Source organism: Dictyostelium purpureum (assembly GCF_000190715.1).
Source record: "Dictyostelium purpureum unplaced genomic scaffold DICPUscaffold_364, whole genome shotgun sequence".
NCBI classification, from domain to species: Eukaryota; Evosea; class Eumycetozoa; order Dictyosteliales; family Dictyosteliaceae; genus Dictyostelium; species Dictyostelium purpureum.
This window is the reverse complement of record NW_003519700.1, coordinates 1-12,229: the sequence shown is the minus strand read 5'-3', so window position 1 is coordinate 12,229 and position 12,229 is coordinate 1. Positions and strand designations below refer to the sequence as shown.

The window sequence follows — 12,229 nt, the reverse complement described above, 5'->3', positions numbered from 1 at the left end:
AAATCTTCAACTACTACAACAAATGATTCAAATGCTACACAGTCACCAACCAATAATAATACCTCTGCATCAACATCACCAATCATCCAACCACAAAACAACATATATTCTAGCCCAAATGAAAATGATATATCATATGAAGAATTAAGAAAGAGATACGATAGAAAGACTAAAGAATTGGCTGATATGAAGAAACTTCAATTTGAATATGCCAGAGTATTAAATAATAATCAAAAACTAATGGAACAACAAAATAGACATGACACTGAAATTAAAGACTATGAAGATATACTATCAAACTTTGAACAAATAAAGCGAGATCTCAAGATTGCCAAAGATGTTTTACTCCAACTCCACGATATTTCACCACACTACAGAGAATTGCTTGGCAAAATTGGTATTAGCAAAAAATCATTATCAGTTAATTCAGACTACGAACCAGATTCAAGACTATCAGCTTTGAAAAAGAAACATGTTAGCTTTAATTCAGATGTAAAATATTCTAATGATGGGGTAAATACAAAGACACTAAACCTTAACGATGAAGAATATTCCTTTGTTAAGAATATTTCATCACCAATTCCAACAAACTATAACATTAATAGCAATCAACTATTTGAAAATTCAAAAAATGACGACGATGATGAAAATGATGAATTAGAGCATGGTGAAACAAACAACTACTATTTTGACGAAGATGGCATCGACGATGCATTCGATGAATTAGATGATGAAGTTATTATTCATGATGATCAAGAAGAAAGCGATACCAACAGTGTTCAATACCATCCAGATGAAGACGACGAAGAAAAAGAAAGTATTAGAAACTCAATAGAAGAATTAGAAGATGAAATTGTATTACACGAAGATGTTGAAGACCATCAAAGCGACAATGACTCTATAGTTTTAAATTCATCTCAAGATTCAATTCAACTTATAGATCAAAACTTTGATGATGATATTAAAGAAGATGATAAAAGAACCAATAATAATAGTGATAATAATAATAATAAAGAACAAAATGATAATAGTTTACATGAAGATTATATTTCAAAAGAAGAATTTGAAATTTATCAACAAGAATTTGAAGAAAGCTTTAAAGAACAATTTGACCAACAAAGAAAAGAATATGAAAAAGAACTAGAATCGCAAAGAATTGAAAATGAAAAACATATTCAAGAAATTGAAAAAGAATTTGAAATAGAATTTGAAAAAGAAAGAAAACAATTTAAAAACCTCAAATTAGAAATCGAAAAAGAAATAAAAGAGGTCCAAGAAAATAAAAAACAATTAAAAAATGAAGTAGAAAAAGAATTAGAAAAAGAACTAGAAAAAGAATTTAGAGATAAATTTGAAAATGAATACCTAGAACGTATAAAAGAAATTAATGATCAACACAAGTCCGAAATTGATGAACAAATTAAACAACAAGAACAATATGAGCAAACATCACTAGAACAATATCAAATACAACAAGAACAATTTGAAACATTACTCTCTACATACAAATATGAAGCTGAAACTCTTCAATCTGTGATAAATACAAACTCTTCTGAAATTGAATCATTAATTCAAGGTAAAGAACAACTTAATCAATTTATCATATCTGTAAACAGTGATATATGTGCACTACTTGACCATATATTAATATCAAATATAATAGACACACCAAATGCTCAACTCATAAAGAGCAAACTCAAAACACTTCCTGATGCTACTCAAAGTGCTGAAGAGGAAGAAAATGAAAATATCCACATTCAAAAGAACTTGGCATATTTAGAAAATTTATTAAACGATATTATAAACGACTTCAAATCAAGACAAAAGAGTGCCAATCAACTAAACAAAGATGTAAAGACAATAAAAAATCAAGAACTAGAAATATTAAATACAGAAAATAAGACATTACAGAATGAAATTATCAAAATTCAAGAGTTCCACAATGAAAAAATGAATGAAATGACAAATGTCCTTAGCTCTCTTGAAAAAGAAAAAGAATCACAAGATAAACACGTAAAATTAATTTTACAAGAAGTTGACCAACAGTTAGAAAAAGCTTCACTTACTCAAAAGCAATTACAACAAGAAGTCGAAGAGAAACAAAACATAATCGATTCAGAAAAACAAGAAACAGAATCTCTTTTATTAAACATAAAACAAGAATATGATAATCTTTATCAATCCAATGAACATAATCAACAACAATTGGAATTGGCTCAGCAAGAGAATAAAGAATTAAAAGAAAAATTAACATATATAAATAATAATGACCAAGAGCAATCTTCAACCAATCAACAACAATTACAACAACAAAAAGAAATTTATGAATCTCATATCTCTCAATTAAACACCACAATATCTCAACTAAACAGCGAAAAAGAATCATTACAAAATGAATTATTAAAATTACAATTACAAATTAAACAACTACAATTACAATTACAACTACAGTCTGAGCAATTACAACAAGAACAAGAGCAACAATCTTTAAATCAACAACAACAAACTCATAACAACAATGGATCACCAATATTATCACCAGAGCCCTCCCCATCTAGATTAAATTCAAATCCCCCATCCTCTAAAAGAAAGAAAGAGTTTAGCTCGACCCCAATTAAATTTGGCACATCGACTACTACCACTACTACAACCTCAGCATCAAAAACCGCCTCATCTACAACCAATAATAATAGCAATTTTAGTAAAGGATATAGTAAATATACAAATGATGAATTATTCAACGATGACGATGATGATTATGCAAATACTGTATACTATACCAATAATAAGCAAAGATCATCAGCCTCCAAATCACCATATAGCAGACCAGGTTTAAGTAGCGCCAGTAAAATTAATAGAGTAATATTTGCAATAAACAAAGATGAAGATGAAATTGATAAAATTTTAGAAGAAAATGAAAAAGAGCTTCATGAAATTGAAATCTTTTTAAAGAAAACCACTCCAGTAAAATTATTGCCACCACCAATACAATACACACCACCACCACCACCACCAACCTTTAGTCGTCATAGTTCCTCTTATCAGTATCCATCATCAACATCAAGTATTAGATACCATAGCCACTACTCACCAAGTCATAGCGAAGCTTACAGTGATCACTATGGTAATGGCTATATAACAACTACCTCTAGATCAAGATCTGCAAACTCGACCCCAGTAAGATCAAATAATTTACTTTATCAAATAGAAGAATTACAAAACCAAAGATTAGAGGCCGATCAAAAAATACAAGAATTAATGATGAAATCATATAAATCATATATCGATGTTCTTAAATATAAAATAGACAAATCTAAAAAATAATATTTTCGATTAAAAAATAAAAACAAAATAATATTCTTTTGATATGTATTATAATTTTATTTTATCTTTTTTTTACTATTTATTATTTATTTATTATTTTTATTTTACTATAAATATACTAATTTTAATAAGTTTAATGTAAAATAAAGAATTATAAATAATACCCGTTTGTTTTATATTAATGATAATATCATGAACAGTTTGGTTTGGAGCTATATTAAAAAAAATCTTGTCCTAAAAAATTTCTACATTGTAGCCTTCCTTTGGATTTATATAAATTATTGTTTTTTTTTAAATAGAGAAAAAATAATATAAATATAATTTTACCTTCACTTTCAAAGTGATTTTTTTTCTCTTAAAAAATTTCTAAAAAATATCTAAATTTATGAAATTCGAAAAAAGTTTATTAATTTTTTCCATTTCACCAAATTTTTTTTTTTTAAAATTTATAAATTTCTTTTATAAAAATTTATTTACTTTAAATCTTTTTTTTTTTAAAATTTATTAATTTTTTTTATAAAAAGTTATTTACTTTAAATATTTGGGAAGAAATGTCAAGAGAACCAATTAATTTTAATTTTTCAGAATTAACATCTGTAATTGATGAATATATATGTCCAATTTGTTTTGAAACATATTATAAAAAAGAAATTTATCAATGTAGACAAGGTAAAAGATTTAAAAATAATTTTTATTTTAGTATTTACCAAATATTTGTTATTAATATCCAAATTATTTTAATAATAACTAGGTCATTGTTCGTGTAAAGATTGCTGGGAAAAATCATTTGAAAAAAAAAAGGAATGTATGACATGTAAAATACAAGTAAATTCTTTTAATGAACTCTCAAGAAATAGATTGCTCGAGAACTTGTTATTAAAAACAGATGTATGTTGTCCATATTCATTCAGAAATATTATTAGAGTAGATGAAAGTGAAGAATTAATAAAAGAAAGCAATGGGTGTAAAGAAATTATTAAATTGGAAGAATTAGACAATCATATTGAAAAATGTAGTTTTAGATTTGTAAAATGTGAATATCATGAAAAAGGATGCAATGATAAAATCAGATATAATGAAAATGAAATCCATATTTCCAAATGTGAATATCAATCATTAAATTGTACACATTGTTCTAATGTTTACTTATTAAAAACAATCGAACAACATTATCTCGAATGTCCTTCAATGTTAATAGACTGTTTTGTATGTGAAGAAAAAATAAAAAGAGGAGAAATGTATAATCATTTAGATATAGAATGTCAAGAGGTAACCATTTCATGTAAATTTTCACAATTTGGATGCAATGATAAAATAAAAAGATGTAATTTAGAAAATCATTTAGATCAAATAAACCACACCAAATATTTAAGTACAGCAATAGATGGTTTGAGTACATCAATAGAACATTTAAACATTAAAAATAATCTACTTTCAAATAGTATTGATGAATTAACCAAAAATAATGAACTTTTAATTATTAAAAATAAACAACTTTCAAATAGTATTGATGAATTAACTAAAGGTAAAGAAGATTTAAACTTTATAAATAATCAACTTTCAAATGCTATAAATGGATTATCTAGAGGCAAAGAATATAAAAATAAATGGATAATTTCCAACTATTCCAAAATTAACCATAATGTCGGTGATAGTTTGATATCACCTAAATTTGGAAAAGCTCCAAATTTATTTGAAATCAAATTATATAAAAATGGAGAAGATAACACATTTATTGGAAAAATAGGTATATATCTTCGTCCCACAAGAGAACAAAAAAACATAACATTCTCAATAACTTTATTAAATAAAGATTCTAAAAAGAATGATACTCTTAAATACAATAATGGTAAGTAATAATAATATTATTTATTTAATAAAAATTATAAAAAAAATTAAATTATTTTTTAATTATTAATTATTTATAACACTTAGATATACCAATAACTGGATGGGGATGGCCCAGCTTTATAAAAGGTGAAGAATTAAATAAAGAAAACGGATATGTAACAGAAGATGACAAAGTAGAATTTGAATTTACACTTACATATCCCAAACCAATGCCATTATTATCAAATTAAATTTAAATTATTTTATAATGCTTTTTCTATATTTTTACACCTCATAAAGTCTATTTTATTAAATAAAAGTTTTTTTTCATTTATTGAAAGTATCCATATATTTTTATTTTATTTTCTAAAAAAAATTTAAATTTTCATTTAATTCATCACTCATATTCCAAAAAAAAAATTTTATATTTTAAAAAATTAAAAAATATTTTATTAATATTTTATTTGAATATAATCCCATTGAAGAAAATTATATTATTAAATGTAATGTATAATTTTGAGTATAAAAATAAAATTGATATGCTTTAGATGAGGCAAAATAAATTTTGCATAATTTTTTTTTTTTTTGAAATTCGAAAAAAGCTGTAATGAATTTTTTTTTTTTTAAATCTTTTTTTTTTAAAAATTTTTAAATTTTTTTTTTAAAAATTTTTAAATTTTTTTTATAAAAATTTATTTACTTTAAATATTTAGGAAGAAATGTTAAGAGAACCAATTAATTTTAATTTTTCAGAATTAACATCTGTAATTGATGAATATATATGTCCAATTTGTTTTGAAACATATTATAAAAAAGAAATTTATCAATGTAGACAAGGTAAAAGATTTAAAAATAATTTTTATTTTAGTATTTACCAAATATTTGTTATTAATATCCAAATTATTTTAATAATAACTAGGTCATTGTTCGTGTAAAGATTGCTGGGAACAATCATTTGAAATAAAAAAGGAATGTATGCAATGTAAAATTCAAGTAAATTCTTTTAATGAACTCTCAAGAAATAGATTGCTCGAGAACTTGTTATTAAAAACAGATGTATGTTGTCCATATTCATTCAAAAATATTATTAGAGTAGATGAAAGTGAAAAATTAATAAAAGATAACAATGGATGTAAAGAAATTTTTAAATTGGAAGAATTAGACAATCATATTGAAAAATGTAGTTTTAGATTTGTAAAATGTGAATATCATGAAAAAGGATGCAATGATAAAATCAGATATAATGAAAATGAAATCCATATTTCCAAATGTGAATATCAATCATTAAATTGTACACATTGTTCTAATGTTTACTTATTAAAAACAATCGAACAACATTATCTGGAATGTCCTTCAATGTTAATAGACTGTTTTGTATGTGAAGAAAAAATAAAAAGAGGAGAAATGGATAATCATTTAGATATAGAATGTCAAGAGGTAACCATTTCATGTAAATTTTCACAATTTGGATGCAATGATAAAACAAAAAGATGTAATTTAGAAAATCATTTAGATCAAATAAACCACACCAAATATTTAAGTACAGCAATAGATGGTTTGAGTACATCAATAGAACATTTAAACATTAAAAATAATCTACTTTCAAATAGTATTGATGAATTAACAAAAAATAATGAACTTTCAAATATTAAAAATAAACAACTTTCAAATAGTATTGATGAATTAACTAAAGGTAAAGAAATTTTAATGATTAAAAACAATCAACTATCAAATAGTATTGAAGAATTAATTAAAGGTAAAGAGGAATTAAACGTTATAAATTATAAACTTTCAAATGTTATAAATGAATTAAACAAACGTGATGAATATAATAATAAATGGATTATTTCAAACTATTCCGAAATTAATGTTGGTGATAAAGTGACAACACCCAAATTTGGAAAATATTCAGGATTTGAAATCGAATTTCGTAAAACTGAAGATATTACATTTAATGAACAAGTAGGTATTTTTCTTAGTTCTACAAAAAAACAAAAAAACATAAAATTTTCAATAACTTTATTAAATAAAAATAAAAACAAGAACTACACTTTGACATTCAATGATGTGGGTAAGTAACAATATTTAATAGAAATTATAAAAAAATAATATAGTATTTTATTTTTTAATTTTTTATTAATTATTTTTAACACTTAGAAATAACAAATAATGGATGGGGATGGCGAGAATTTATAAAATGTGATAAATTAAATAAAGAAAACGGATATGTAACAGAAGATGACAAATTACAATTTGAATTTACACTTACATATCCTAAACCAATGCCATTGTTATCAAATTAAATTTCAACATTATAAAGTTTATTTAATGAATAAAAGTTTATTTATTATATTATTTATTATTTATTATTTATTATTTATTATTTATTATTTGTCGATTGTCACCTCCTCTGCATCTAATAACACCCCCTTCCGTCACAACTCCATCTTCAGCTGTACCATTACTTTCATTTAGATTATCTTCACTTTCAACAGCTTCATCATTTTCACCATTCCCTTGATTTAGAGAATTTTTGTGTATTGATCTCCATTTGGTTGTTGATATATAACCTAAATGTTTAATGACAATTTTTCAAGTGGAATTAAAAATGTTTACCGACATAATTAATTAATATCCACCTCTTTTTTCCAATCCATGAAAACATAAATGTTATATTTGTAAGAGAATTAATTCCAGCTCTTTTAAATACCTCTTGAAATATTCAAGTAAATCTATTATTTTCTCTATATCATAAGTGTTTATCTGAATCACATAATGTTGACAACTTGATTTGGTCTAAAACAATTCGTATATTAGTATAATTGTTGTCATTTAATAATATCTATAAAAATTATAGATTTTAAAATCTAACTGCATTTTTCTGCAGTAATTGAAAATTTTATTTTTTCTTTATAACTATAATTTTGTTTATTTATATTTTAATAAAAAATAAATAGAAATGAAAATATAAATAAAAAGAAAAAGAAATAAAAAAAAATGTAATTTAATTCTGGAATGAGAAAAAAAAGATACCCCTTCAATTTTTTTATTTGGTAAAATCTTTAATAAAAAACTGCTACTTAAATATTGCCTCTTATATTACTGTTATTATTATTATTATTATTATTATTTTTATTATTATTATTATTATTATTATTATTATTATTATTATTATTATTATTATTATTGCTATTATTATTATATTCTAAATCGAAATATTATTTTTATCTTTTAAATTTTATTTACATTTTTGAAAACTTTCATTATTTTGAATACTTTTCATTTTTAAGGTAATTTCTTCAATTTCAGAATCTGATATAGGGTCTTCATCCTCTGGAATCCAGCCCAAGCCTCTTAAGAATCTTTCTTCGTGTTCTTCATCTTCCTCAGTACCTTCTGAGTTAATATGATCATCAGAATCATTATTAATATCTTTATCGATAGAGGGTGATGAATTTACATTTAAAAGTTGTTGATGTTGATTATTAAATACAGTTTGTGATTTTAATGTACAAGTTGTTTGGTTAGATAAAATTTCTTTTATCTCTTCATTATTTTGAATTGAAATTGATTCTTTATTTGTCGTTATAGTGGTGGTTGATATTATTGGTTTATTTGCTGCTGTTGCTGATTTGTTTATTATTTTAGTGTTACTTTCAGATTGTAATTTTTCAAAGAATTTCTCTTTACCTAATAACTTATCAGGATTTGGAATTTTAACTTTTCTTGATGGATCTGTTAATCCCTTTCTTGATGGAGGTACCATATCATCTTTGTTTGCAATACCTGCAAATGTTGGCTCTGAGAAAGTTTTACGGAATTGGGATTTCAAATCGCCACGATTTGGAATTGTTGGAGGTGCTTTTAGAGTTTTCTGTTGTGCTGAAGCACCAACTGCACCACTCTTTTTCATTTGGCTGGGGACCAAAAGACCGATTGGTGTTTGCGATGGTGATGTTGATTGAGTGCCCGAGGTTTGGGGTTGAGAAGATGTAGATCTTGATTTTATGAAAGGTACCAATCCTTTTGCCTTCTCTTTTTCATCGGTATTATTAGATGAAGAGGACGATGATCCTGGACCATTAGCAGAAGTTGACGATGGTAATGAGGCAGAGGATAATGATGAACCAACTGCAGCATTTGCAATACTTGGATTGGGTATAGTTGGTGGAGAAATTAATGATGCCAAAGTTGGTGTATTTGGTACTTGGGAACTATTATTATTTGGAGTAGTTGGCGGAGTTTGTTGATTTAATGGTGTTGGTGAAGAGGATGGTGATGATACGGGTATATTAATTGTTAGAGTTGGTGATGTTGATCTACCAAGTTTTGTTGATTTATTAATAGTTTGAAGTGGTGGGAATTGAGAATCCTCTTCAAAATTGGTTTCTTCTGGTATATTATGAATATTACTATTATAATATTGGCTACTATTATATTGGTTGTTGTAATGGCTATTATATTGATTATTATAATCACTTAAAGAAAATTGATTAAAAGTTTCTTGGTTATTTACAAATGATGATGTTGATGATGAAAGAGATGATGATGATGATGAAAGAGATGAAAAATTCGATGACGATGATGAACTTAATGGATCAAAGTCGTGTGGGTGATGTGGGTGATGACCACTGCTATGTGGGTGATGGTGATGATGGCTATTTACAATATGATTAAAACTATGTCCAACACCACCGCCACCACTACTATTATTATTAATATTACTGTTACTATTGTTACTATATATACTATTTGTTGAATTATTTAAACTATTACTACTATGGTACAAACTATTATTACTATATACATTTGGATTATTATTATTATTACTACTATTATTCATATGATTATAACTTGAATAACCACGATAATATCCACTCATGTTAGGATAATAGTTATTTATATTATTATTATTACTATATGGTTTTGAAAAATTAATAGAATTTGCCATTGAAGGATCGATGCTATTTAAGTTTGGTTGTGATTTAAAACTAACCAATGGTGGCTTGTTATTACCACCAATATTATTATTACTATGAGTTTTATATTTATTATTTGTACTTGTTATATTGGTGCTATAAACTTCATCACTATCATTATTATTTGTTGATGTAAAAGTATGTGGGAAATTAATTGGTTTTGGTGTTATAAAATTTTTTGTGCTATTATAATCGAATGTGGTTGGTAAAGCAATATGCGTTTTTTCTGATGAAATTAATGGTGAAAATGTTTTTGCACTGTGGTGGCTATTATTATGATGTGATGTTTGACTATTATTATTGTTGTGATTATGGTTGAGGCCACTTGGAAAAGAAGGTGAACCACCTCCATTAGCATGTTCCATGTGTGGCGATGATTTAGAGCGATTAAGCTTAGGTGGTGATTGTTGATCGCCAGTTAATGTTATATTATCGTTATTTTTAATATTGGCTGAAGATGCACTAATGTCTGATGTTGCAACTTGTAATGTTTGTGTTATTATGGCTGATGGTGATGATGCTATTGTTTGTGCATTCGCTAATACACTATTACTTTTAAAATTAAATGTACTTTTTTCCTCTATTTTTTCTATTATTATAAAATTATAATTAATAAATAATTAATAAAAATAGTATTTAATATAATACTTACGAGAACGTAACCATTCTGGTACAAAAGTTGAATCTAATTGATCTCTTTCCATTCAGTTTAGTGAAATACTATTCACACACCCGATATATATTTTTTTATATATTTATATTATCGAAAAAAAAAATTAAAAATAAATATATTTAAAAAATTTTTAATTTGTTATTTTATTATTGCTGTTTTATTTTTTTGGTTTATTAAACTATTAAAATATAATTATAGTTTATGTTATATATATTTTTATGTTTTTCTATTATTATATGGATATTGATTGATATTTATTATATAGCACAAATTTGATTTAATAAATAAATAAATAAATAAATTTTTTTTGGTGATTAAGATTTAAATAAGGTGATTTAAAATTAATGGTTTTTGTTTAATATTAACTATTATAATTTTTGGTTTGAAATTCGAAATAATATTAAGAAAAAAGGTTTAAAATTAATTTTCCTTTTTTAACAAAAATAAATATATTAATTTTAAAACTAATATATAATATTTTATAAATATATATAAAAAAATATAAAAAAAATCTAATTTTTTTTATTTTTTTTTTGTTTTGTTTTGTTTTTTTTTCTTTTTTTATTTATGTGAATAATTTAATTGATTTGTAAAAAAAAAAAAATTTGAACTTGAAAACTATAATAATTTTATTGTTGATTCTGTTTTTATTGATAAAATATAATTATTTGAATATTTTATATTGGCAAACAAAAAAAAAATATTTAATTCTACAAAAAAATAAAAAAAATAAATATATATAAAAAAAAAAAATAAAAAAATAAAAAAAAAAAAATTAACGATTTGGCTTTGAAAAAAAAAAAAAATAAAAAAAAAAATAAAAAAATTATATAAAAAATGTTTGCAAATTTAGCTTGTTTTGTTGATTCAAAAATTGTTTTTTCAAAATAAAATTGATTAAATTATTATTTGTTTTGATTAATTTATTTTATTTATAATTTATGAAAATATAAAAATGGGTGAATAATAATTATAAAGTTTTTTTGTTTGGTTTTTTTTTTTTTTTTTAACAATGTTCTATTATATTGATTTTTATATTGTGTTAAACTATTACTAGAGAATGAAATAAAAATTAAAATTTTATAATATAACTATTTATTACTATTATTATTATATTATTGGTCTTTGGATAGTTTGAAAGTAAAATAAAAAAAATAAATAAAAAAAAAAATAAAAAAAAAAAACTGTGTGAATTTTTTTATTTAATTTAATTATTTTATATATGTGAAAAAGTTTTATTATATTATTATTATTATTTACAGGGGGTGTGTGATTTTTATATTATTATGTTTATTATAAATTTAATTATTTTAATTCTTTATTAGGTAGTATTTTTCTTAAGATATATGATTTTTGTGTTTATATAAAACAATACAGTAAAAGCATAGATTTTTATATAAAACAATAATAATTAAAATAATAT

The 12,229-nt window shown here is 23.6% G+C and overlaps 2 protein-coding genes across 2 annotated transcripts; one reads left to right on the top strand and one right to left on the bottom strand.

The window, feature by feature from the left end:
• Positions 1-3,875: 3,875 nt before the first annotated feature.
• DICPUDRAFT_40987 (uncharacterized protein) lies at positions 3,876-7,457 on the top strand (the record flags this gene model as incomplete). The annotated part of the gene is made up of 4 exons (XM_003292670.1): positions 3,876-3,993; positions 4,076-4,849; positions 4,919-5,173; positions 7,312-7,457. The coding sequence occupies 4 exons, from the start codon at positions 3,876-3,878 to the stop codon at positions 7,455-7,457; spliced, it is 1,293 nt and encodes a 430-aa protein (XP_003292718.1).
• Positions 7,458-7,527: 70 nt separating this feature from the next.
• On the bottom strand, positions 7,528-10,837 carry DICPUDRAFT_83316 (uncharacterized protein; the record flags this gene model as incomplete). Its single annotated transcript, XM_003292665.1, has 3 exons — positions 7,528-7,724; positions 8,401-10,722; positions 10,786-10,837. 3 exons carry the CDS (start codon positions 10,835-10,837, stop codon positions 7,528-7,530), a joined length of 2,571 nt encoding a protein of 856 aa, XP_003292713.1.
• Between the last annotated feature and the right edge of the window lie 1,392 nt (positions 10,838-12,229).